The sequence below is a fragment of the Sparus aurata genome, chromosome 7 (genome assembly GCF_900880675.1).
Source record: "Sparus aurata chromosome 7, fSpaAur1.1, whole genome shotgun sequence".
NCBI lineage: Eukaryota > Metazoa > Chordata > Actinopteri > Spariformes > Sparidae > Sparus > Sparus aurata.
In genome coordinates, this window is record NC_044193.1 from 7,168,718 (window position 1) to 7,195,787 (window position 27,070).

The 27,070-nt window shown below is 41.3% G+C and overlaps 4 protein-coding genes across 8 annotated transcripts; 3 read left to right on the top strand and 1 right to left on the bottom strand.

The window, feature by feature from the left end:
* The first annotated feature begins 2,275 nt into the window (after positions 1 to 2,275).
* camk1gb (calcium/calmodulin-dependent protein kinase IGb) lies at positions 2,276 to 15,219 on the top strand. Of its 3 annotated transcripts, none has more exons than XM_030421708.1 (13): positions 2,276 to 2,576; positions 5,471 to 5,585; positions 9,834 to 9,959; positions 10,071 to 10,145; positions 10,251 to 10,389; positions 11,271 to 11,394; positions 11,591 to 11,666; positions 11,926 to 12,038; positions 12,128 to 12,206; positions 12,574 to 12,661; positions 13,130 to 13,482; positions 13,584 to 13,683; positions 14,270 to 15,219. In XM_030421708.1, the coding sequence occupies exons 1-12, from the start codon at positions 2,417 to 2,419 to the stop codon at positions 13,639 to 13,641; spliced, it is 1,506 nt and encodes a 501-aa protein (XP_030277568.1). In that variant the 5' UTR covers positions 2,276 to 2,416; the 3' UTR covers positions 13,642 to 13,683; positions 14,270 to 15,219. The 3 variants fall into 3 exon arrangements, with proteins under 3 accessions (XP_030277568.1, XP_030277569.1, XP_030277570.1); XM_030421709.1 differs by having other exon boundaries at positions 2,276 to 2,489; XM_030421710.1 differs by lacking the exon at positions 2,276 to 2,576 and adding an exon at positions 2,869 to 3,135.
* A 2,534-nt stretch (positions 15,220 to 17,753) lies between these two features.
* Positions 17,754 to 18,614, top strand: g0s2 (G0/G1 switch 2). 2 transcript variants are annotated; one of them, XM_030422182.1, is made up of 2 exons: positions 17,754 to 17,824; positions 17,928 to 18,614. In XM_030422182.1, exon 2 carries the CDS (start codon positions 17,947 to 17,949, stop codon positions 18,301 to 18,303), a length of 357 nt encoding a protein of 118 aa, XP_030278042.1. In that variant the 5' UTR covers positions 17,754 to 17,824; positions 17,928 to 17,946; the 3' UTR covers positions 18,304 to 18,614. The 2 variants fall into 2 exon arrangements, with proteins under 2 accessions (XP_030278042.1, XP_030278043.1); XM_030422183.1 differs by having other exon boundaries at positions 17,758 to 17,824; positions 17,931 to 18,614.
* A 1,007-nt stretch (positions 18,615 to 19,621) lies between these two features.
* On the top strand, positions 19,622 to 24,426 carry taf8 (TAF8 RNA polymerase II, TATA box binding protein (TBP)-associated factor). The gene is made up of 8 exons (XM_030423371.1): positions 19,622 to 19,809; positions 21,012 to 21,171; positions 22,016 to 22,114; positions 22,203 to 22,265; positions 22,393 to 22,517; positions 22,745 to 22,892; positions 23,019 to 23,161; positions 23,939 to 24,426. Exons 1-8 carry the CDS (start codon positions 19,762 to 19,764, stop codon positions 24,077 to 24,079), a joined length of 927 nt encoding a protein of 308 aa, XP_030279231.1. The 5' UTR covers positions 19,622 to 19,761; the 3' UTR covers positions 24,080 to 24,426.
* Positions 24,391 to 27,001, bottom strand: LOC115585184 (protein pitchfork). 2 transcript variants are annotated; one of them, XM_030423373.1, is made up of 5 exons: positions 26,718 to 27,001; positions 26,471 to 26,569; positions 25,195 to 25,328; positions 24,995 to 25,112; positions 24,391 to 24,609 (listed from the first exon to the last, which is right to left on the bottom strand). In XM_030423373.1, exons 1-5 carry the CDS (start codon positions 26,865 to 26,867, stop codon positions 24,544 to 24,546), a joined length of 567 nt encoding a protein of 188 aa, XP_030279233.1. In that variant the 5' UTR covers positions 26,868 to 27,001; the 3' UTR covers positions 24,391 to 24,543. The 2 variants fall into 2 exon arrangements, with proteins under 2 accessions (XP_030279233.1, XP_030279232.1); XM_030423372.1 differs by having other exon boundaries at positions 25,195 to 25,331.
* Positions 27,002 to 27,070: the final 69 nt, after the last annotated feature.

Sequence of the window (27,070 nt, forward strand, 5' to 3'; positions counted from 1 at the left end):
AGTGCATTCAGGATTAAGGATTAAAAATGATGTAAAGAAAAGAAGTCTTTATGCAGGGGATTATTTTTAATGATGCATTCAGGTGCACGTAGCATACTTTGCTGTGGATGAGGTAGAGCTCATTTTTTACAAACTGCATCCTGTTAAAACTGTGACCCGGTGACTGTGCTGCTTTTTGTGCAGTTTAACATCCGTCATCACACCAGACGCTCTGATTAAAGAAGCTGCTGTTCCCTGCCGGCCTGATTACTTCTGTCCTGATTGGAAAGAAGGTTTCAACTCATTCTGGTTGCACCTGAAATTAAAGGTCACCATGACGACCTCGTTGAGCCAGTCACCGGGATAAAGATGATTTCATTTCACGCTTTTCCCAAAAGACTGATGCGTCCACGTCTGTAGTGTCGGTTAAAAGCGAGAATAATAAATAAGACTTTCAACATTTGTAAGCGTGACACCTCTGGATGTTTTTCAGGAGACCTTTCCAGGCGTGCAGTGACAACTTGATGAGTCAGTCCAGCTGATGATATTTTGTCTCTTTATTATTACACATGCTGCACACTTTGGTATACACACCTGTGAACTCATCCTGGGATCAACACTGCAGCCTCTGATGGCTGATAAAATCCAGACAGCACCTTTTTATTTACTATAAAGAAGCACCTGCATACTGCTGCTGAACCTTTTTGATTATAAATATTTTGTATAATTTTTGCATGCCACACACAGACGTGTTTTGTGAGGAGGCCAGCTGTGTTTTCAGCGTGACCTGTCTTCTGTGGCTGCACACCGTGCAGCTCTGTGTGCAGCAGTTGAAATGAACACCTAATGCAGATTAACACATAAGCCTGTTAAAGGTTGCCTATGAAGACCTCTGCTGCATGCTGCAGCACGCTCAGAGCCTAATAGCACGATCATACAGTCTCTGTGGCTCACGTGTAAAACATCTACTCAACAGTGAAAGTGAAAACAAGTCATCTGTAATATTTCTAAGAAGATGGGAACTTTTTAAAGAGTTTAAAAGCTACAACAAACAGATATCCTCATAAATCATTTACCACTTCTTTGAAGATAGTTATAAGCTGTCAGGAACATCTTTTGGGTTGCCTGGTTGTAAAATCTCTCTCTAAATGGTGTTTATCCTCCTCCAGCATGACAGTTACTTTGTCTAAACTGGTACCAAATTCAGCACATTTACTCAAACTGTAGATCTGATGTTTTTTTGTGAAAAGCTTATTAATCACTTATGAGAACTTGCATCTATAGACCCGATGACACATTAGTGAGTAAATAAAACATTTTGATGTTTATGAATGCACATCAGCAACAGTATTAATACCAAATATAAAGGTTTTTCACAAGTGTGTTATTAATCATGTTTAAATAATTGCTTGATTAGTTATTACAGTGCCTAAACAATATTCAGTTTTCAGGGTTTTTTTTTTTTGCTTTATAGATTTTCTTATACTGTGTTTTTCTGTTTTATAACATATTAGAAGATACACACAGTAGCTGCTGATTAACTTCCGTTAACAAATTCATTTACCAAAGTTCAGAAATCTTCAGAAAACTCTTTTCCCTTTTGTAATCTTACATCGAACATCATGTTCCATACTGCATGGGTTGTTTATGACATCTATATATAATCTCAGGGCTGGAGGCTCCTTAAGAATCTATTATATTGTTGTTGCCTTCTCTGCTTGCCACCACGAGGATTTATGGTTAGTATTTGTGATGTTTTACTGTTCAACAACAACAGATCTGTAGAGTTTTGACTTTATTTTTGACACCGATGGACAGAAAAAGACTTTGTGATATTAATACCTGCATTAGTATTCACTCCATTCATTTTAGGACACATTATAGGACTTCTGTCACAGTCAAATATTTGGCTAAATGGAACTCAAAGGCGTTAATTGCTGCCAAAGGTGAATCCACTAAGTCCTGTCTTGGTATTTTGAATTTTGTTATAATCATTCATTCAGGTCACAGATCTGTTTCTATGGAAGCTCATGTCTGCCAGATGAAGAAAAATAACTGATGAAAGCCTTAATGTGAAAATAATATGTATATTCTCGTTAGTCATGATTATAAGATGTATAATTTCAGCATGTTATCTCATTTCGACTGCATTCATCTCACAATTTCGACTCTTTATCTCATAATCATGACTTGCCGTGTGAATATTGTGTTCACCAGGGTTAGTTTGCATCTTTTTGTTTGTCTATAAATGTCCGAAACAGGCTTCCATAGATTCCAACACACCGCGCTGCTGTTTTGACTGAATCGTGCAGTTTCCGGAGAAGCCGCTCACACTGTATATATGCGCTCGGTTTCCTCCATGAACCTGCAGCTGTGTCGGTAAAGATGTGTGATGCCGCAGCAGCCGCCTGATCTGGAGTCAGTGCGTCAGTCTTGAATGAGCACCTGTGAGCCTGCCAGCCCCTCCCCCTCGGCTCTCCCCATGGATGTAATCTCCGGCTTGACAACAGGTACTTGTAAGGTCCCAGACAAAGTAATCTGTCCAGACCTCGGCGCAGGAGAGTCAGAGCAGAGCTCCTGCAGCGCACAGAGTCTCGGTGAGTGTCAGCCTCTTCTCCGTCAACTGAGTTAACACTGCGTGGATGTTGGACGACTCACACCTCTTGTTGTTTCGTTTGTGAGTTGTTTGTTTTGCAGTGAAGACTCGAGGTGTTGTGTTTTCTGTGCGTAATTTGGGTAGTTTGGAGTGTTTCTGCGTTAACGCGTTTAGTCGTGTTTCGAGTTGGTTGTGTTCAGCAGCCTCCCTGCTCAGGTGTGAGAGATGCTGTGTGCTTCAAGCTCGATCTGAATATCAGATCAGTCCCCCTCTTGTTTTTTTTTTTTGGTTTTTTTTTTGCCGCAGAGCGATCTGTCCGTGGATGCCGCAGAGCAACTTGCTGCTGGTGTGAGAGCAGAGCCTCCGCCGTCACTCAGCCTCACATCAGCCCGGCTGTTTGCTTTCTCTCACGCCGCTCGCCAGCTGTAATTACGAATGCATTGACGGCTGCTTTGCGTCACAGCAGCGAAAAACGCGTGCCTGGACTGTGAATCTACAGTGAGGAGAAGAGTGAGGGGGCCGATCTGTAGAAAAGTGGATCACTGCTGCAGGTTTTGTGTGTGCGTCTGTGCAAATGAGTTTTGCAGTGCTTGGACACATTGTGCAGATCGGTTATTGTTGTTGTTGTTGTTGTTGTTGTTGTGCACCAGTGATCTTCTGCAGAGTCGCCAGCATCTGCCTCAGTAACAACACAGTGCAGCTGTGCAGGGCATGCTGAGTGCAGGGGGGAAGCCAGAGGGAACAAATGTGGGAATTAAAGGTGCAAGGCGAGAAGAGGAGGTCGATGTGGGGATGCTGTCAGAGATGCATTCATGTAAAGGATCTTAAATGTTCACTGCTCAAATGTAGCTGGGGACAGAGCTGGATATTTTAGTGTTTATTCTGTGATTTCTCTGAATTTTATTTTGTGTTTTGTGAATATTTTAGGTCCCCCAAAAATGTGCTTTTATTGCATAATGCATGGAGTTAAAGTCAGCGAGACACTGTCTGTTTTTTCTTATTTATTCCATGGTGTTTGATTGAGCGTGATGGACGCCTTTCTTGTTCTTATTGGGTTTTAAAAAAAAAAAAAAAACAATTATTGTGTTGTTCTTTTGCTATTTCTGCCTGGTCAGCACTTTGGCCGACTGTTGTTCTTCTAACCGAGCAAAATAGATGCATTTAGATTAATGCACATGCACATATGCATCCATATCCCGGTATCCCCAGCTGATTTGGAGCAGTGTGTTGTGCTGCAACGTTTGGATTCACACTGCAGTGGGTGTAAACGTTGGATTGACTCAGAAGCTCATGCAGGTTCTTCCTCATCGGTCGTTCTGTTCCAATTATTTTTTTTTTTATTTAATTGTAAAGTTGCAGTTGATGGTTGTAAAATACCAAAAATGACCATGTTCATCTAAAAAACATTATTTAATTGGCCATTCTAAAGTTACAACTGATGTTTATTAACCTTTACAATGGATTAATACATGCTTTATAGGGTGTCTTAATTATTTGACGGCAGTGACACAACTTTCAGTGACCCTGCATGTCGTGTTAACAATTAGAGGCTGTACTCTGGTATTTTTACCTGTGACGAGGACAAGTCTCCAGATCAACAGTTAATCCCTTATATAAGAGAAAAGAGGGCAGGAAAACAAAGTGGGTGACCTGCTCATTTAAAGTGTTCCTAATCCCTCTCTGGGTTCCACCAGATTCGTTGGATGACGTGTTTTCTCACCGCTTTCTAATCCGCGTAGACGTGAATGGCGGAAAAAGGTGCTCAGATGTCGGAGGAGCAAAAAGTAGCAGGAGTGGATGTTAGTGAAGTCACGCATTTGAGTTTTTACTCGAGTGAAAGGTGCAAAAGTTGAAGAACCGATCATGCAGGATACTATCTAACTGGATTATAATTATTGATGCATTCATCATTTTAATGTTGAGGTTGAGATTATATTATATAGCAGCTTTGTGAATTTTCCGCCTGGGAATCCATAAAGTTTAGCCATGACCTAAAATATTACATGATGATTGATTCATTATTTTATATCATTAAACTAAAACTGCAAAGAAATCAGTCACTTAAGTTGCCAAATAAATACAGTGGAGTAACAAGTTCAGTAGTTGCATCTTTTTTGGGGGGAATAATCAATAAATAATAAATGGTGAATGTTTAGTTAAACTTTAGTTAATGGTTTGTGACAATCAGTTGCAACTTTATAACTTTATTAATCCCAATAATGTTTACAGATCAACTACACAGCATGTATTAACCATTGACAAGCTGTTGCAAACATCAGCTGCATCTGTACAATAAAAAGTTTTTCTTTGACCTTTTATTAATAATGGTCATTAGAAAGTCTTGTAGTGAAGTAGAAGTAATAAGTAACAGAAAATGGGACTGAAGTACCTAAATATTCTACTTCAGTGCAGCACTGGAGTCATTTTCCACCACTGATTACTATTCAAGCAAAGACAAAGACGGGAATTGAATCTTTGTGTGACGATCAAAGTTGTTCAGGCAGATTTTGTTCAGAAACTTCCTCTTACTTTTCTTCCTGTGTGTCAGATTATGGCTGGGCATGATTCATACGGTGCGGAGTCACCTGGCCCCCGACCGTGTGCTACTTCCAGCAGGGATTAGTGCGCTAACCTAACGTCCGCCAGACAAAGAGTCCTTGCCGCCGTGTCATCCGCTCGTCCTCCTGCAGACAGTCTGAGCGGCGCTGCAGACGCTCCAACCTTCACACCTGCCTTCTCATGTCTCCCCATTAATCCCAAATTGAGGACTTTGTCTTTCTGATTATGATGATGAGGGAGTCTGGATATTAAACCTGGATTACTGCAAGGCGCTGTGGAACTTCGGTTGTGTTGCCGCCTCCTCTGAAGTCTTTTCTTTCTCCCCGATTCCCAAAGAACAAAGCCCGGCTGAAGCGTCCGCAGACATGGGTCGTCACGAGGCCGACTTCGTGTGGAAGAAAAACACGGAGAACATCCACGAGGTGTTTGACTTCATGGAGGAGCTCGGATCGTAAGTACACTTTACTCAGTTTGAGATACCGTAGCACACTGAGAAAACTGAAGATCCCATCAAGTATGACTGTCTGACGTGTCCAGGTTAAACATCAATGATTATCTTGTGCCTTCAGAGGAAGATCCTAAATCAAGTAAATGTCACTTGCCTTGTCCTGAGAGCTAGATTCAAGGGACGTGTCTGTAAAAATAAACCCACTTAAGGCTAGAAGACTTTCTTTGAGCACTAGTATGTCAAGACAAAAACACAGATGGGATGTTCCTATATTTAGATTTAAATCTAGTCTGTCTGGTTTTGAGGACACGATCCGAGAGACAATATCAAATCTGAAGTTTCAGGCTTTCATTCAAAAATGTTCTTTTATTGTGTCACACGGGACAGTTTTCTACGGGACAAAATATAATTGTAGGATGAAATGCCTGAATAAATACATAATTATATAACAAACTGCTTCAACAAATGAATGAATAGATGAATATATAACCACCATGATTTAAAGCCTGTTCAGTTGTTAATGATCAAAACTACCGAATACCTTTCTCTGATTGTGAAAAACACGATATATTGAGTCGAGTTCAGTCAATTTTATTATATATTATCACAAATGTGTGTCGAGGGACTTTATAATCTGTGCAGCGTACATCACCGTCTATTCTTAGATGTTCAGGAAAACATCTACAGGGAAGAGATCCAGATTCATTCGAGACATCCTACATTTCGCTTAAATTTTTGGATCTACTGTGAGAATTTCTTCCTGTATTACTTTTAAAGTGCAAACCGAGCGCTGCCGCTGCAGTAAAAACTTCGGTGTCGACTTGCTCTGGCCGTGGCGTGCTCACAGACCCTCGACATGCTGTTTGAGTCGGAGGACAGATTACCGGTTTGATTGGATTGACATGACGAGGCCTACTTTCCCCGAGGTCTTAGTCAACAAGACGCTCTGGCTGTCGGAGGGTTAGTCTGACTGTCCTGATGGCGTCTGGCTGCGAGGTCAGCGCAGCTATTCATTCACAAGAACAGCACAACAGTGACAAACAGTTCAATTATTTTCTCTGAAGGTTTGTTGAATTGTGATTCAAAATAAACTAGAGAGGAAAAAAAAAAGTTTGAAGTGCAGCTGCAACAGTTTGGTTGATGAACGGAAAAATAATCAGCGCCTGCTTTTTAAACCAGGTTGATCAATAATTTCAGATGACAAAAGATTTTCTCCTTCTCTTTGAATAATGTTTAATGATAATGAATTGAATATCTTTAGGTTTCTGACTGATGGTCACACATATCAAGATATTTGAGAACATCACTTTTGGCTTCAGGAAGTTGCGATGAGGGTTTCATCACGGTTGGGTGTTTTCGCTCAGTCATTTCCTGTTTTATTTTGTAGGTTTCCACCTCATGTACGAGTGTCATGCCTCATTTCCTGCCTCCTGTCACTTTCCCTCTGTTGTATTTGCCCTTTTTTTGTTTAGTTTGTCTGTTTTTTGTCTTTTCTTGGATTTCCTTTTGCCTGTTTTTTGAGTTTTTTGTATTCGGCCAGTCATCAAAACTTGTGTTCCCACTACATCCCTGGATGTTGTCTTGCATTCAGCTATTCTTGGCAAAATAAACACGAGAGATCATTTGTAGACAAAACGATAAATTAAAGAAAATAAATAAGATATCCAACTGCTCAATAAATAATGATAGTAATCTTTGCTGCTCTAATAGCAAGAAGATGTGGTGATGAAACACCAGTTACCCCGCATTTTTAAATGCTTACCTGTAGTAATTTTACTAAATCAAGAGGGCACACGCCCACACACACACACACACACTCAGTCAACAGCCCCTTGTGTTGACCTAATTTCTGTGAGGTCAGCATTGATAATCAGCAGGTCCTCCAGCATCCTCGAGTATTTGACGAGAGGCCGCAGAGCGGCAGACGAGAGGCCGACAGTAAATAAAGGTGCGAGTCTCTCAGAGCGTCGTCAGCATGTTGCTGGAAAACAGAGCGGATCTGTGCTGAGGGCTGAGGAGGCCGCCGGGGGCGCTGAGACGAACACATCGGAGGTGATCAAGCTGAGTGCAGGATACGATCCATTAAGGGGCCCAATGGGTCTGCAGCAATGACTTCAATTTCCACAGACACTTTATTTTATGGAGACGTTTGTGAAGACATGTAGGAGAACGTGTGATTGAAGAAAGATGCCGTCTGAGCCGCTGAGTGATTCTGCTCGACTGCAGGATTTCTGTTGAAGGTGTCAACAGAGCGAACACCCCCCTGAGCTGTTTTGCCCATTCTCAGGTGGACGGTTTAGTTTTCATCTCTTCCTGTTTCCATCACAATAAAACGAGCAGGAGAATCCAGAGGGGACCTGCGATTACGCAGAAAACCAAACACAGCCTGCTCCATCGGGCCTCATCAACATGTAGTGTAAACAACATCCTACAGCTTTCATGATAATCAGGACACAGTCCCATCAGCGGGTAGATGTAACTCACAGGACGACTCAAAAAGCACACAGAAAAACTCACGCTAACATTTCTTTTTTTTTTTTTTTTTAAGCTTCAATCAAACGTGCACACTCCAGTTGGTGCATCAGCGATCTCTGATTGCCCTCCGTCTTTTTGTCTGACGGTTTACGCGCCAGGCTTGATGGATGATTTCTCTCGAGAGTCGCAATAAGCCTCGAGGAGACGAAGGAGAGGAAGGAAATGAGCTCTGGTAACCGCGGAGAAATCAGCGGAGTAATAGGATGTGAAGTGTTGCGATGATGCTGCGGGGGGGGAGGAGGGAGAAGCTTGTACCTGTCAGCCCCACTGAGCCCTGCGTTAGGATGTGTGCATGAGTGTGTGCGGCTTCTAAATGTGATGAGAAAACATGCAGGATGGGAAATCAGACTTAAATGATCCACACTGTGCTGTTAAAGGTAGTCAGGTTCTGCAGCAGGCGTGAGTTAGACTGCATTCCTTCAGGGTCGGTGTCAGTGGCGTGCACAGACTTTTTGAAGGGCAGGGGCGAAAAAGAAGGGCACTTTAGCACGCGTTTTGGCTCGTAAGAGGGCACTTTAGCGCATGTTTTGGCTCCCAAGAGGGCACTTTATCATGTTTTAACCAGCCAAGGGGGCAGTTTAGTGTGTTTTGCCAACCAAGAGGGCACTTTGGCACGCTTTTTTGGCTCCCAAGAAGGCACTTTAGTGCACGTTTTGGCTACCAGGAGGGCACTTTAGCACGCGTTTTTCAACAATTGGGCCACGAGGGGGGAGAGACCACCCCCCCTGCCCCCCCTTGTGCACATCACTGGTCGGTGTCATCGCTCCCCAGACAAAAGCTGGGATATCCCGTGTCTGCCCACCGCCCTTGACACCCGTCTGTGACCTGACCTGGCCTGTGCTGGTGTCCAGAGGCTTGTCACTCTCCTGCTGCACATGCTCAGTTTCTGACCTCTCTGTTTCCATTGCGTCAGGGATAAAGGGCCTAATCCACCAGGTAGAACAACTATTCCCAGACGGCGCCGAAGATAGCATGGAGGCAGCGCAGCACCGAGCTGAATAATAAGCCCCCTGACATGTGAATTGTTAAGCCTCGGAGATCTTTAGCGGCTCTTAATTGAGCCCCTCGATAACGCTTTTTCTGCGGGGCGTTTTATTTCAGTTCTGGTGCGCTGCGAGAAATTGAATCTGTTTCCATCACAGGCAAACTGAAGTAACACGACGAAGCAATCCAGTCCACACAGCTGCAAAACACCTTTTTTTTTTTCAAACAGGAATTTAGCCTAAAGAGTGGCTTAAAATTAGAGCTGCAACTAAAGATTATTTCCATTGATCGATTCATCCAGCTTTCAAAATGAGTCAACTCAAGTCAAGTCAGTTTTTTTTTTAATGATCCTGCCCACAATCATAAACCACACTGCCTCAGTAGAGAGTAAGACACCCTCTGTCTTTAGACCCTCAGACTATTTCATTCTCTAGCAATTACACAGATAGAGACAAATACGACTCACACTGCCAAACTCTAAATCAAAGCTGTGAACAAAATAAGGAACTGGAAGCAAACAAAACTCTCCCTGATCGGTTGAGAACAATCTGAATTAGACCCAGCGAGAGGCCTAAAATCAGTGCTGTTCAGATCCCCATATTTTATTAACAGTTCCCCGATTCTAATAAGAAGGGAAGACTCATTTCGTCAGACCGGAGGAGACTTTTTATCTCTGTCAGTGTGATTGAACCCATCATTATTAACCCATCGTGTCTGTGTGTTAATCAACAGGGGGGCCTTCTCAGAGGTGTTCATGGTGAAGGAGAAGAAGACGGGAAAGTTGTTCGCCATTAAGTGCGTGAAGAAGAAACAGAAGAGAGACCTCAATCTGGAGAACGAGATCGCCGTGTTGAGGAGGTGAATATTTGCCCAGCAGTCAAGTGTGGGAAGGATTCACATCGATCAGCTCCCTGTTTGTGTTGAAAACATGTGAAGCATCGTCATTAAAACACCTCGTTATTCCAACAGAATCCAGCACGATAACGTCGTCGGGATGGAGGATTTCTATGAAAGTCGGTCCCATTACTATCTCGTCATGCAGCTGTGAGTTTTTTTTCCATCTTCATCTAATCAATTAAACGGGAATATTAGTGAACTGAAATGAGATTTAAGATGGAAATGTTCACGGTAGTGGTTTGTTCTGACCAGTGTTTCAGGCGGGGAGCTATTTGACCGTATTCTGGACAAGGGGGTTTACTCAGAGAAGGATGCCAGCAGCGTGATCCAGCAGGTGCTGCAGGCCGTCAGCTACCTGCACCAGAACGGCATCGTGCATCGTGACCTCAAGGTATGGATCTGATAAAATCACACAAAAACGTACGTGCACTTAGGCGGAACAATGACCAATAAGTCATAGCCAACAAATATCAAGGCTTATGAAACCTCTCTGTTTTGAGGTTTCATACAATGATGGAATGTAAAGAAAGTTTACTTTTTCTCTCTGACTTTACATTTGATTACTTTTTATTCATACATTGTGCTGCTGCTTTGTTAGAATAATATATTAAATACGTTTATTTATGGAGTTCGGACCACCATCAGATCATCTTTACCTGATAATCCTGTCCAGTCGTTGAATATTGTTTGAGAGAGTTTTCTTAATACTCAAAATATAACAAATATAATCATTTAGATGTTCATATGTATGTGAGTTGTGTTGTTCATCTCATCTAATTCTCACAAGAGGTCATAGATGTCAAACTATTAGATGTTTTGGTGACACTTTATACCAACAATCATTAATAAATGACATGTTTATACTGAATTAAACTTTGGTTAATAGCTGTTTCACTGTTAACAAACAATAAAATGCTTTAAAGCTTTATAAACATCAGTTTTTAGATGTTTATAGATGAACTACAGAATATTTATTAACCATTTACAATTAAAAAATGTGCTTTATAAATGATTGATAAAGCATTTGAAAACAGTTAAGTAACTTTAAACTAAAGATTGATTAATTATACATTTTCTGGATTTATTGTACAGGGATAGAATTTGATAGCAAGACTTTCACTTCTAATGGTCTTCTCCATTTCCAGCATTGGTACTATTACAGAGGGTAGATATTAAAGAACTTGTTCTGCCACAGGTGAAGTAACACTTTGAGAGACTCTTCATTGGGGACATCAATGTGTGAGCAGCTCTCCTGTCTTTGTCCCTGTGCAGCCAGAGAACATCCTGTACTACAGCCAGGAGGAGGACTCCAAGATCATGATCAGTGATTTCGGCCTCTCCAAGATGATAGAAAACGACATCATGTCGACAGCTTGCGGCACCCCGGGATACGTAGGTGAGGAAAGATGTCTGCCTTGATGAATGATTTATGGACACTTAAGGAGCCGCGGGCTGAAATGGGTCAGAGGAATATAAGACACACGCAGGGGTGTGACACGAAGACAGACAATGTCATATATTAATACCAGTGTTTTTCTGCCTTGTAAGAGTCATCGATGATGTAAGTGTCATATTTTTTTTCTCACTTTCAGCTCCTGAAGTTCTGGCGCAGAAGCCCTACAGCAAAGCAGTGGACTGCTGGTCTATTGGAGTCATCACCTACATCTTGTAAGTATAAAGTCGCGGCGGACGGGTGCTCACATAAGAGCAGAGAGGCGTTTAACCAAAGACCAGCCGCAGGGCTTCCTTTATTTAGGAGGATTTTCAGATTCACAGCCACTGCCGGTCATGTGTGTGTTTAGCATGACACAGTTACCTGCATGCAGGCTGAATAATGCAGTGATTGAGCCATAGCACCACCTAGTGAGCATCTGCTACACATGCCGCTCACCTAAACACATTACAATGATTCATGCTTGTGTTGCAGACTCTGTGGATATCCCCCTTTCTACGAGGAAAGCGAGTCGAGGCTGTTCTCCAAGATCATGAAGGCGCAGTATGAGTTCGACTCGCCCTTCTGGGATGACATCTCTGAATCTGGTATTTACACTGAGCACGCTCGCAGACGTGTTGAACAGCGGCTTTGCTCCTCGCCTCTAACTGTGTGTGTCGCTTGTGTCATTTTGCAGCTAAGGACTTCATCCGTAACATGATGCAGAAGAACCCCAGCATGCGGTACACCACCGACCTCGCGCTCAGACATCCCTGGTGAGTGTCGGTCGTAAGCCTTGTATCATAACATGAGATTAAACTCTTGAAATGTTCAATTGTCTCGTGTTTTTACCCCCAGTTATATAGTTGCATTTCATTATTATGGTCCTCTTTGGGCTTTTTTACTCTCCTTACAAAAGGAGAAAGAGCTTCCTACAACATGGGACTATAATTTATATTTATATTCTTAGATTTCTAACATTTTAGCGACACTATATGCGCACTCACATTCAGTAAATAAACATATGTTATGTCCAGGTGGTAGGGACTTATCTCTGTATGTGTTAGGTCACACAGATTGGTTCAGGATTAACTTGTTCCTTGGAGTAAATGTGTTTGTTCTGTTCCCTCATCTGATTTCCAGGATAATCGGAAAGACGGCACGGAGCCAGGACATCTACTATTCTGTCAGCGTCAACATCCAAAAGAACTTTGCCAAGACCAAGTGGAAGGTCGGTCCTCACTGATTTCTTGGCATTACAGTGATAATCTTATAAAGGACCCACTGTTTATAGTAGATTAATCGGGTGTCCACCTAAATCCTCCCTGATTAAGGACAGTTTAATTAGATCCTGTTCCGTAATCAAGCCCGCTGATGGCTGATGTAGGGCTTTTACTGTCAGGGGAATCAGAGTGGACTTGATTGTTTGGCAATAATAAAAATGACTTGATAAATAAAACATGTGCTTTCTGTCTAGACAGTCTACTTGATAGACTTCCTTTAGCCGAACCAAGCATTTTATAAGCCTTAGCCTAGCCAAAAGTCGAAATGTAAAGAATTGTAAACATATCCGTGGTTCGCAGAAATGAGTGATTCCCTCCAGACATCATCATGGATTAGCAGTTCAAGTCAAGCTATGTATAGTCTATTAAGCGCTCAGATCTTTTTTTTGACCCTCTTGTCTATTTTCACTTCACAGCAAGCTTTTAACGCTACTGTCGCCATCAATCACATGAAGAAGCTGCAGCTGGCCCACTCAGAACTGGTCCTGAGGAAGACCAGCATCCCAGACATCAAGGTGAGCGACGTGTCCACCCCACCAACCACGAACCACAAACGTCTCGATCCAGGAAAACCTGACCCCAAGGCGGCGGAGGTCAATGGGACAGTAAACGGGCCGAATCACATGTCCCTGCCCACGACAAACATTGAACCAAAGAGCCAGTACCACATGCTGAAGGCCACCCAGAGTCAGTGCGTCGCACACCACGCACCCACTATAGCTGAGCAGGGGAAGAACGTCTACCACTCAGAGCCGTCCAACCTGAACGGGTTTGTACAAACTAAGAAACGTCTGAGGTTTTTTAAATTCTGAGTTTCTGTTATCGCAGCGGGACCGACGCTTGACGATGCTTTTCTCTTTTTGCTTTCAGGTATGGTAAAACCCGTGACAACAAACCTCTGCAGACCGGAGTTTGCTCAGTCATGTGAAGGCTGCATGAAGTTTACATGGAAAAAAACACATTTTACTTGGTAGGTTCACATAAACCCTTCACATTAAAAACCAAAATGCTGTTGCACGAGTGAACTTATTTCGATTACACATTTATTAAACAAGTTTTCAAAGTGCATCAGTCCCACACAAATAAAATGTATCAATCATTTATTACATTTGAAGATGTGATATATAAAAATTACATAAAAATTAAATAAGTGACAAAACTTTCAGTGTCCCTATGAAGCCTTCATAAACATTTAATAAATGGTGAATAAGGCAATAAGACACTATACTGTAGTTGTACACAGATTAAGGGCCTTTAATTGCATGCTGTTTGACAACATATGTCAGTATATGTGGTGCGATGTGATACGACAAGATCAGATGCGATACAATACGATACCATAGGATACGATGAGATGTGATACGATACGATACGATACGATACGATACGATACGATGCGATATTATAGGATACGATACTACAAGATAAGACTTTATTTTGTCAGAAGCAGAGGAAAAAAGAGACTGAGTGATAATTACATGGTATAAATTAATGTTGTGTGTGCCACGCTATGCATGTCTTCCTCATCCTAAATGTGTGTTTCTGCACCTCTGCAGGTCAGTGTTGCTGCGCTGACTCAGCACGCAGCCGATTTGTGTCAGCAGGTCCCCCCTGCGCTGAAAACGAGAAGACGTTGATCCTCTGAAAGGCCGAAGCGGTCTGAGAGGTCCACGCAGTAGAGTGGGACATTTTATTTTGGAAGGAGTGCCTATGACGTTTCCCGACAGCTACCTGGAACACTCACGCACACAAACACGCACACACTCTGATGAACAGGACTCACTTTAAGTCAGATGCAGAGAGGTAGACTTCAGGTCAACAGGACTGTATTCAAAGGGTTGTCTCTCTTAGAGGGGTTTGTGACGGGCTCACCTGCTGCAGGGCTCCACTCCAACGCCCAGCTCGTCGACCTCTGAGGTCACCAAGGCTTTATATCAGAACTCCAGGGAGAGTTTCATCAGAGCACTTAGTGTCTGGGTTCATTAGGATTGCTGTTACATGTTGCACAAATAAAAAATACAACGCAATGCAATGAGAGAGATTATTATGTGTAAGATATCAAACTTTAGAACAATAAAATATATGGAGGTGGAAAAAACGCATGCTTACTGCTTTAAATAAGCCATATTGAATCATCTGTTCTGGTAAAGTCGTCTCTTGTGTTTATTTGTTTGGTGTACCATTTTATTTTTCTAAAATATTTTGCTTCATTTTTTTATTTAAAAAAAAAGTACTAAAAAGATAAAAACAGCTAAACATATACACAAAATGTAATATATGTTCAAACTGACAAATCATCAACAGTGTAAATGCCACAAGTATGTCCATAACTTGCCAACTGCTAGAATATGTTATTTATTGTACTGCCTGTGGTTCAGTCTGCTTTTTGTCTCTCTTGCTGAATGTGGCTTTGTTATTGATGCATTCAACAGATGTTGATCTACTCTGTGTATTATGATGGGATCTCAATGTGCTCACAAATAAAGCCTGTACAGAATCTACATTAGTTCTGCTGCCATTTGTATTTGTCTTTATTCTCTCCCTTTCTTCTTGGATAAAAAAAACACTACACACCGACCAGTGAAGAATATATGAGTGATAGTGGATGAGTAACTGAATTTTACCAGGCTATTGTCGCCGTTCGCACAAGACCGTGCTTTTAAAATGAAAAATAAATGGGAATCTGAGCTTGCGGTACGTACTGAGAATGATCGTTATAACGCAGTACAAGCTTGTATAAAGGAATTTCTTTTTGTTGTTCCGTAAATTATACATTCACACAAATAAACTAAAACTACACAGACCAATTGCTGAGTAATAATCAAGTCGGAAAGAATAAGGTAGTAATCAAATAAAATAACAAATCCAAACATACACATTCCTTCAGATTTTTACACCTTATTTTCCTTAACGTTACATATAAACCCAGTGAATACGTTCTCTTTCCTCCCCTGAGCTCCTGTTGAAAGACTCTTCACATCTACACACACTATAAACCCTCCACAGCCACAACATGGTGAGGTCTCAGTGCGGAGACAGACTGTCCATTCAGGCAGATGAAGGCAGAAATGTGGGGCAAAGGTCTCCAAACAGTCTCAACCTTTTCCCAGCAGTGACAAACGTAAATGCCCCTGAATCCGAACAGAGCTGCTCAGATAAGAACATTACTGACGACGTGAATATAGACACATTTCCAGCAAAGTTTATGGAAACTCCAAAAAAAAAAAAAAAAAAAAAAGACGGGGGAAAGGTTGTCCCCTGATTTTACCACATTTAATCGTTGCCGGGCAAAAGTTCAGATGTTGATCAATGAACCACCAGGACAGTGGTTTTTCTTGCGTTTTGAAATTGTGTACTTGCAAAACTTTGTTTTTTCATATTTTGCCATTCGGGGTATTTTGCAATAGAATATGTTACAAAAGAGAAAGACATGGTTACGTGCGTGATGTTCAAGTGTTTCTTCTGAGAGTGGTCTTGAACCTTTGTGGCTCTTTACTTTTTTCTGGGTACTTTTGGCAATCAGTTGGTAAAACGATGCTGTTAAAGGAAAAGTTGACCCAAATATGAAACTGCTTTCATTAACTAGTCACCCCTATGTCGAAGGAATATCTGGTAAAAACTTTGGTCGGGACTTAAAACTTCACAGCTAAAGAGTCTTACAGCATTCTCCTAAACGACTGAAGCAGATGGGGACTTGTTTTGAAATGTAAAAGAATGCCCTAAAAAACACACAAAATGGCTCCATACAGCTCATCCAGTCTGGGAAATTCCAGAAATTGATATGAAAAGATTTTACATACACCCTTTTTGAAGACGATACCTTCACTGTAACTGCTACGCTAAAAGCTTTAGCGTGCAGCCCGTCTGAAGCGGGTGCACGAGCTGGATCGTGCGTAGAGATTATAAACAGCCTCAGGTCTTTTCAAATAAATTTTGATTATGGCTGTATAAAACCATTTTATGCCTTTTTTCGATTGTTTATGTACGTTTTAACACAAGTCACCATAGACTTCAAGAGAGTGCTACTGCACTGTTTTGCTGTGAAACTCCTGAAATGTTCATGATGATAATGCTGACACGTTGATGTAAGAAGGTATAATGGTCACCACAATCACCTTGTAAGTTAAGCGTGTTAGCGTGCTAGCAGTTGCTAATTAGCGGTAAACGCAAAGTCCAGCTGTGGCTGATGGGAATGTCACGAGTTTTGCTGGAGTTTGTCCATAAAGTATTGGACAAGATTTTGACAAAATGATGGCTCTGGATCAAAAGTCTCGGTAGTGTCTGTACGAAATGTCAGTCCATCTTAAAGTTGTTTTTTTTTTAGATATCTGGCTAAGAGTCAAACTGGATCATATGTAACGGTGCCGTGCGTCTGTCAGCCGTTCTGCAGATGTTCCACCAACATGCTGCCGTCTCGTGACGTTGGCCAGTTGTCACTTTCGCTGTGAGCGGACGACACATGTCTCTCTGTGACAAAGATCAGACACATTTCACAACTCACTTGCCCGTCTTCACTCCCTCCTCTCCTGCAGTGAGGGGATGAGGTCAAAGGGCAGAGACTTCTAGAGAAAGGCAAAGACACAGACACACGCACACACACGTTAACCCCTACAATCTCTCTACTGTCAGCTCTGTGGTCAACGGCGAACATGAGCCAGAGCAGCTAACAACAACATGATTGGGAGGAACCTCTTTTTTTCTGTTTAATCTTATCTCCTTGATGTAGGTGAGTGTTCAATAGAGCTGTATGTAATTGTACAGTTGTCAAACAAATTTCCAACCAATAAATGGGACTGGCTTTCTCCAGTTTCTCATGCTGTGATTGGACACTGCTCAAGCTCTCCTGATGAGGATCAATGTTTATGGTAACAAGCCACGCGACACAAACCTGCCGCTCATGCCCCCACATCATGCCCTTTTACCCGAACAAGCTGAGATCTCTAAACAACAACTGCAGCTGCCTCATGAATATTCATGTCGTCGTCACTGTAGGAGTGGACCTGCCTTCACTTCTTGTTTAAATTGCCGGATCTTTCCCCCGTCTCTCTGCCTACGAAATTCCTGACAGGGCCGAACACAGGAAAAACCCAAAGCTTGGGCTGAGCTTCAAAGTGAGTATTTGCTCGTCAGCCTTTCATGTCTGCCCTTTAATCCAAAGACTGATTTGACTTAATCCAAAGTAATGTGTGTGTATGATTTCTCTTCTTCCTTCAGCAGACACGTGAAACCCAATATGGAAACCATTGGCGAGATCATCCCATTTGCTAAGGAGATGCTAAACCAGAGGCCCAGCCGGGGCATGCTGAAGATCTACATGCTCGGCTCCACCCTGGCGATGCTCGGCGTGGTCGGTGGACTGGTGGAAACAGTTCTCCTGCCATTTACGGAGCAGGAGACTGTTGAAGACGTGCCGGCAGAGCAGATCAGAGAGGAGGAGGAGAAGGAGAAGAAGCAAGCAGTGAAGTCACAATCTACCTTGGTCCACCCTGAAGTTGTAAACGTGCCGGAATCAGTAGTGATCGAGGTCAAGGCCAAACATCTGGTGACTGCCGGGCTGAGGAGCTCGGCCAACCGCCTGCATGCTTCTTAAAGAAACCCTCCCCTCCTGATGTGAATGGACACTTGCAATGTTGATGGTGGCAGTGGTGGTAAATTAAATCACCATGTTGAACAAGTCACTTTGTGCTCATTCTTTAATTCCAGATTTAGTTAAAAGTGCAATTTGCCCCTAGTGACTGGCAAAAATGTTATGTGTGGATACACTGAAAACTGCAGGGTACAGTGACGTCTGGCTGCTGGGCAGCAGATACTTGTGGATGTGACTTGATGAGTGTGTTGGAGAAAATGGAATGTGTGTGATATGACTCAATTTGCACTTTAATAAAACTATTTTTCAGCTGGCGACTGTTTCAGATCATACATGTCGTTCACGTTTCAAGGAGAGCGTCCTCAAATATTTGTGATGACATGACATGCATTTGAAAATGAAGAGGAGTAAACTACATTTAAGCATGGCACTTTTTTAATCAGCATTACCTTCTGTGTGATAAATTGTTGCTCAGTTCACTCACTCTTCCCCCAAGTATTATACAAATGAGAGGAGGCATCCACATATACAGATCTGATAATTGCTGATCATTGTATTTTGTATCGGAGCATCAGCATGTGCCACAAGTCTATTCAGCCTCCAAAAAATAAACTTGGAACTGCTGATTTAAAAATATTAAGCTTATGTCAGTTAAAAAAATATATAATAGAACATGTTGTGTTACCAACTAAACCAGGGAAGTTTCATTTGAACTTGTACATTTGATTTATCCTGTTAACTGGGTGCTTTCAAGACTCAGAGACAATAGTCATAGGAAGTGATCTGCAGTAACAAAACTGTGATTATCTGTCAATTATCTAATGACAGCCTTTGTAAAAAAAAATATTTAGGTTAGGAAAAGAAACATATTTGTAGGATTAGAACGATATGTATGCTAAAAGGCTGTTTATCTCAGCATCTTTATTCTATCTGGGAAAATTCTACATTCACAAATGCAAATCTGACTCTATATTCAGACCCTACACATAGTCTAAAGAACAGCAATGAAAATGTGCTACATGGCACTCTTACGTAAATAGATTTAACTTGTTCTGTCTTTTCGTACACCACTCAAAATATTTTAGTGTGTCTCTTGAGTGTTTTGTGAATATTCTTAATTCCCAATATATAATATTGAGTAGTGTAAAAATGTATTTCATAGCTATGTTTTGTCTGCAATTATTATATGGCTTTAACGTGATAAAATCATTTTTTTTAAATGATGGAAGTGATGTATATCTGGATTGAAATTTAGCAGGTGTAATTCTACGTCCAACCGCTAGATGGCGGAAGTAAACAGTGAGTTGACGTCTACATCCGGTCAGATGACGGAAGTGACGACATAAATTCGCACCGTGTTTACTAACGGCGGCTAAACGGTCGTCGGACGGTTTAAGATCTTAACACCGTGGAATTAAAACAGTTTCATCCAACCAGCAGCAGCCGAACAGTTAATTACAGATGGCGGATCCCGCGGTGGCATCGGGGGGCTCGCTGAACGCAGGAGGGGTAAGAGGAGCGTCTCATGTCCGCCGTCATGAGCAGCATTAGCCGAGTTTACGGTGTTTAGCTAGCAGTCTGACCGGTGTGTAGGAAGAGACATGTCTGTCCTGAATGTGTCTCAGCAAATATAAAACAACCACTCTTCAGTTCACTATGAATCTCCTTTGATTTGTTACAGACTATGAAGTCAGCTAGCTAACCGCTTACAGAGTTAATTTGTCGGAAAATGCTAATGAAGGTGCTGTCAGGTGTTGGTATAACGTCATGTGCTAGCTGCATTTTCAGGTCGTATTTCTGCACAGACTCTTCAACCGTCAAAAATGCATATATATCATGCTGTGGAGTGTATACTAATGTGTAAATGTAGTCTTTTCTCTGTATTTGATAGCCTTAATGTCACTCTTGCTAATGTCAACATGTGGTCCTGTAAGTCAAACCTGTCATTGCTTTCTTATGCTTAAAGGTGAACTATGCAGTTTTATGAAAGATATGTTTTTTTATCATAGGAGGAAGAGTTTCAGGGTACCCACTTTAATATTGTCACGTAAGCCTGATTCTTATCACAACATTTAAGGATTAAAAATGTAGACTAAAGAAAATGGTTAGTTTAAGTAGAGATTTGCCTTCTAGGCACCAAATCATGTCTAGACTCAAGATTTCTAAGAGAACAACGAATGAAACTCTATCACACTTTACCCAAACTGGATCAGTTGTATCCCAAGCACAATCAGGTGGACCCAAAGTGACCACACCATCAGATCAATGTGATAGAGTGAGTGATAGAAAAGCAAACTTGAGATACAGAACCAGATACAGAATTTGCTAAATGAACAATTCTCCAAGACTCTAATTTAGCAAAAACGGTGTCAAAGAAGGCGGTTATGCGGTGATCTCAGAGGATGAGTGGCAGTTACTAAACTGCTTTGTGGAGCACACTTAGATCATACAGGGATAGCATGATTTATTAGATTTTTGCAACTTGTGGAATCCATGCCACCTTGAGTGAAAGCTGTCACTAAAGCACAAAGGACATACCAGATTCTAAGATTCTGAATTTCATGTTTTCAGATCCAACTTTTATCTGAAACTGTTAAACATATGTTATCATTTGTAACAATAAAACTGTATGACATGCAAAAGAAATGCTAAATAGAAGTAATTGAGCTAGTTTTCTCACCTTCTTTATGTGCTATTTATGTGATTTTCAGCGTGGGAGCAGTAGTAAAGCAGCCACCAGTCCTGCAGAGAACTACAACCTGGCCCGGCGGCGCACCCTGCAGGTTGTCGTCAGTGCCCTCTTGACAGAGTGCGGCTTTGAGAGTGCAGAGAAGGTGGCAGTGGAGACGCTCACTGAGATGATGCAGAGCTGTACGTATATATATCCTTATCCCGTCTGCTGATGTCACCAAAACCATATTCAGTATAGTTTTTTAAAGAATTACGGAAGCCCTGTGGGGCAATGGACGTTTTTTTTTTTAAGTCTGATTTAAATTGTTTTCTTTCCTGTGTTTATGACTTGAGAACTGCTGGGATAATCTGTCTGCATTCCTTACTTTTTTGTGTAAAACCTAGTGTGCCATACAAAATGTACAAACAAAGAATGTTTTGCCTGGGGAATTTTTGTTCAAAAAAACGTTTCTAAAATGTTGTTTTCTTTTTGAATTTTTCTTTTCTCCAGAAATAAGATTCCCGCCTGGTTTTACACATTATTATTATTATCATTGTAATTATTTTTTATTCAGAGAAATTTTCTACTAAAAATAAAAATAAATCACGTGCTTCCACGCAGTGTTTTTTTCCCTTGACCCTTTTTTAAAAAACACTTTTAATTCATTTTCACGCATGAGAAAGAGGTTCCTCCTAACTTTTTTATTAGCTAGTGTCACATATGAAAAAAAACAGTAGCCACCAGCTCTTAAGTCACGAACACAGACTTGGATCACCAGTAAAATAAAAGAACTTTCACTTGCCCCTTGGGGTTTTGTCAATGAACACATCCAGGGAGTTGTTTTAAGTTACTGCAGGATCATTTATTTCTGTACAAATCTTAAAAGAGCTTGATAAAAAAGAGTGGTTCACAGAATTCATAATGTCACTTTATTGTCAGACTCTTCTTCTGAAATTTGTCACAGGTACACTGTTTATCATGTCATTATATCTGCACATGTTCTGCAGCACTTATCTTAATTATAATGTTTTGTTCATCTCTCAGTTATATCTGAAATAGGTCGGTGTGCTAAAGCTTACTGCGAACACACCGCCAGAAGTGTCCCAACCCTGTCGGACACAGTGGTCACGCTCATTGAAATGGGTAAGTACCGGAGGACACCAACATATGAATTAGACTTTGACTACAGGTAATACAGAGGACATGTTTTAATCAGTTTGTCTCACCGCAGGTTTCAATGCAGACACCCTGCCTGTGTACGCCAAGAGATCACAGAGGATGGTTATAACTGCCCGTAAGTGGATGCTCTGCTGTGCTTTGGTGTGGGTTAGGAAATTGGGTATTAATGGTTGCTACACTGATTTGATGACGTGGCTGTGAACTTAATTTTTTCACCTGTGTTTGGATTCGATAAATTTCAGCTCCAGTGACGAACCCACCTGTGACTCCCAGAGCACTGTCAGCGGGACAGAAACGCACACATCCGGCGTACATCCCCAGCCACTTCCCAGAGTTCCCTGACCCTCACACATACATCAAAACACCTGTGAGTTAAACATTTCTTGGTCTTTAGATACTTAAACAAATCCTAAAATAGTGTAACTTCTCCCTTTTGTAACTTTCTTTGATGACAAAATATTGTAATTTTATGTATTATCTGACTCAAGTACACGTAAACACTTGCAGTTTCACAACTACAACCAGCAAAGTTCTTCATTAACAGTTACAGATAAAATCCTGAAAGTGAACTGTGAGTTGTTGTTTTCCTCACAGACATTCAGAGAACCTGTGTCGGACTACCAAGTGGTGAGAGAAAAGGCAGCAACACAGAGGAGAGACGTGGAGCGAGCACTCACGCGCTTCATGGCCAAGACGGGAGAAACTCAGAGCCTCTTCAAAGACGACATCACTGCCTTCCCATGTGAGTGACCCCCGCCACGAGAACATGTGTTTCAAAAACCTTTTGTGGTGTGTCTGGGTCTTTTCCTGCATTTCTGTTAAGCAACTGAAAGCTTGTGAGTTCTAATCCCTGCATTTGTGTCGTCAGTGATCGCAGCACGACCGACCTCCATCCCTTATCTCAGCGCCCTCCTGCCCTCGGAGCTGGAGTTACAGACTCTGGAGGAGACGGACTCGTCTGAGCAGGACGACCAGACAGACAGCGAGAACACAGGAGGAAACAACATCACTGTAAGTCTTCATTACTGGAACCCCCTCCATGTCTGATAAAAGTCTTTCCCACAGTCTCTCTCTAATTTCCTGAATTTTAATATTATTACTACCTAGAAATATACTTCTGTCACTCTAATATTCCTTTCAAGCCATAAATGTGAGAAACAACTTCACATACTTTACATTATGTTAATAATTTTAGATTAACTGCAAGACCTATAAAAAGCACACTCCCAACCATAAGAATAATCTTATCCCCTGTTTTTAAACTCGTATTAAGTCACCACTTAATTTATGTCAGAGCAGTTATAGAAGATAGAAAGACCCTCTTTGTGCTGACCCAAGGTAATTACTGGTTGGAGTGGCTGAAAAATAAAATCCTTCTAACATTATCAGAAATCACCACGGCTGAAACGCTGATCCAGTTTTGTCACTATAATAACAGCGTTTCAAGGTAATTAGATATTCAGCTAAAACGGCTGTATGATAGCATCAGTGAGGTTTAGAGAAGGCATCTTTGTTCCAGGATGTGTTTTTAGGAACACACAGACGAAATCCTAAAAATCCCCTGAAAACCGGAGCAGGATTTTGTGAGAATTCCTGAGAAATACTGTGGTTCAGATATTCTCTGTCAACACTGATGTATTTGGGCTTAAATAAAAAAACAGCCTTTTTAGCAGAAAAAAATAACATTTCCTAAAACGTCAAAATATTCCTTTAAATGTGAAGCGCTTGTGTGATACAGTGTACAACAATAATTGCTAACTTCCATCTTTTTCTTTCCCTCTCATTCAGGATGATCCAGGAAATGACAAAGAGAACTCCATGCTTCCTCCCAGCGGCGTCGTTCCCTCCCAAAAAGTCACCGAGGACAATGTGATCGATAACCCGTACCTCAGGCCGGTCAAGAAACCCAAAGTGAGGAGGAAGAAATGAGTCGGGAGCCACCCGAACCAACAGACTCAAATGTTGCCACAGTGGTTGGTGTGTTCAGCAGTTCAGTCAGTGGTTCCCCACACAGAGAGGAGCAGCGCGGTGTTGAAGCCCACAGTGTGGCCGCTTATCCTCAACACTGGGACCAGTGCTGCTGTTGGCTCTTTGTATACTGACTGACTTCTATTGAAGATAACTTTTCTTTGTTGTGTGAACTGTCCTTTTTTCAGCAAGCGCTCACTCTGTTTCAAATTTGTCACGTCAATTTGTAAGCAAAACCATTGTGTAACATACAAACCATACCATACCATTCATTTTGTGAATAAAGAAATACAAGTTTCTTTCTTTAATTCTGAAGAATCCAACTTTTCAGGACAGTTTCAGTCCAGGGAATTAAGATGCTTTGGCTGTTGTTTTGTTGACATAAATCTCAATGGAATATAGTGATTGCATCATCAGCTGAAGAGTTAGTAGTACAAACTCAAGTAGGCCACTCTGCTCCTGTGCTTCAGAAAGTCCTTTTCGTTGGTTAGCTGAGGGAAAAACAAAAAGAAAAGCATATTGGATACTGCACACTGAATTTACTCCATCAGAATTCTCAGGAGAAAATCCTGTCTTTTAATCCTCAAACAGGATTTTGCAACCCTAGACAATTTTCACAGAGAGAACCAGTTTCTATTTCACGAAGGCAGCTGGGAGATAATCAGAAGAAATACGCTGTTACACACTAAATCTACCAGGGTTATTCTATGCTGACTGACCCAGAATGCAGAACCTTTTCAAGTTCAGCTGAGATCAGGAAAGTCACAGCATATAACGTTTCAGTTAGTTACTTACAAGATGATGTAACTGATAGGAGTCTGCGGTTTCCTCTTTCAATTTGATTTACATTTTGAAGTTAACGCCTCCTTCACTCACCTTCACCCTGAGGGACTTCTTCTCCAGCTGAGGCAGTCTGGACCAGTCTGGCTTCCCAAAGCACATCGGCCAGCTCACTTTCCTGTTTGTCACGGCATCATAAGCGTAGGTCCCGGGGCTGTAATCACAGAATCAGACAATCTGTCAGCTCAGTTCAGCACTAACACTGGAGGTGTGTGTCTGCATGTCTTGTGTCTCACCCTGGGCTGTCGTCAGCGGTACACAGCGCGCTTTCAAACCTCTGTGTGTTGGAGTTGAAAGGTGTTTTGGTGGGAGGGGGGACAGTGGACTGGCTTTGATCCGGCTGGTACTGCTGTGGGGAAGGGGTCACTATCTGCTGATAGAAGCAGTACAAAAAGAAATGAAGTTTGACATGTTGTATTCCAGCAATTTAGTACTGCATTTCCATAAAGTCAGAGGACTCACATGAGACAGAATGGTCAAATTAAAGCAGATAATTTCAGGAAATTATTTGTCCATGTCTGAAAAAACATTTTCAAAAAAACAATTTCTGAGAAATTTTCAGGAACTTTTTCTGTCATGTCTGAAACACAGTAAAAAATATTTTCAGGAGAATCTTTTGTCATGTCTCAAAAAAGTAAAAAAAAAAATATAACAGGAAAATTATTTTACATGTCTGAAACAAAATGAAAAAGCTTGTTCCAGGAAAAAATGTTCAGGAGAAAATTTTCAAGAATGTTTTGCGTCATGTCTGAAACAAAGTGAAAACAAAATTTCTTGAGATTTTTTTTGTCATGTCACGTTCTTTTTCAACATTTTTTTTTATGTCTGAAAGAAAATGAAAAAATTATTTCATGAGACAATTTTTCACGTCTGAAAAAAACCGAAAAACTAGATTTTGAGGATTTTTTTTTTCAGAGAGATTTTTTTTTAATCTCTAAAACAATGTGAAAAAAAAATGCAGGAGAAACTTTTCTGAAATTCTGCAAAAATTGAAAATATATTTCCAGGAGAGATATTTTAAGGATTTTTTTTTGTCATGTCTGAAAAAAATTGAAAAAACATTTTTTCCGTAGAGAATTTTGGGGATTTTCTTGTTTTTTCATGTCTGAAACAAAGTTAAAAAAAATAATTTAAAAGAAATTATTTTTCCATGTCTAAATTTTTTCTTGTTTCTTTTCTGGAGAAACTTTTCAGGATTTTTTTGAAACAAAATGAAAAAATGTTTTTCAGTGGACTGTTTGTCATGTCTGAAACAGAGTGAAAAACTATTTTTGGGAGAAACTTCAGGAATTGTTTTTAACATCCAATTTAAAGAGAATAATTAATCGGCTAGATACTGATAATAGCAGATAATACCAATTTTCCATCAGTCTGATATATTTCCTGCATCCCTAATTGTACTTGGGTAAAGTACATTTGGCTCAAAAATATATGAAGGTAGAAGTATAAAACAAAAAGCCTATAAAAAGGAGGTAAAGTTAAAGAACCTCAACATAACCTGGCCTCATGTACCTTGCCACAGGGTGGAAAGCGTGCTGCAGTCCTTGCAGAGAGGCCATATCCTTTCTTACTGCACGGTGTCTTCTGCAGGTTATAAACGATGGAGCCGAACTGTGAAGGAAAGATTTAAACTTAAAATCATAAAGCAAAAACCAGCAAGTTGTAGTTTGATCCGCTCTGCTTCCTGTATCAAAGATAACATGAAAAGGTGAGATGATAACTCGTCACTAAACCTGAAGCAGACGTTTAATACACGGACCTCATGGTTGTCATAGCAGCCAGGACCGACGTGCGGCTCCCCCCGTCGTGAATGTTGGTTTCCCAGCCGGTCTGGTGCATAATGGAGGGGAAACAGTCTCCTCTCCTGACAGCTGCCAAAAACCGCTTCCTGAGTAGGAGCTGTCGACATTTTGGACACAACTTGTGCGCACGAAAGTCACGGAGTCCGAAGGAAAAAGAAAAAGTTACGCTAGCAAACAGTTAGCTTTCGACTCCAGCTGCGATGACGTCGTCGTGTTTTGACTGGCTGTAACGATGGCAACCGACTTGACATGCGCATTAATTATTCACACTGGTGACATTTGGCTGTGTGGTGGAAAGATCACACATAAG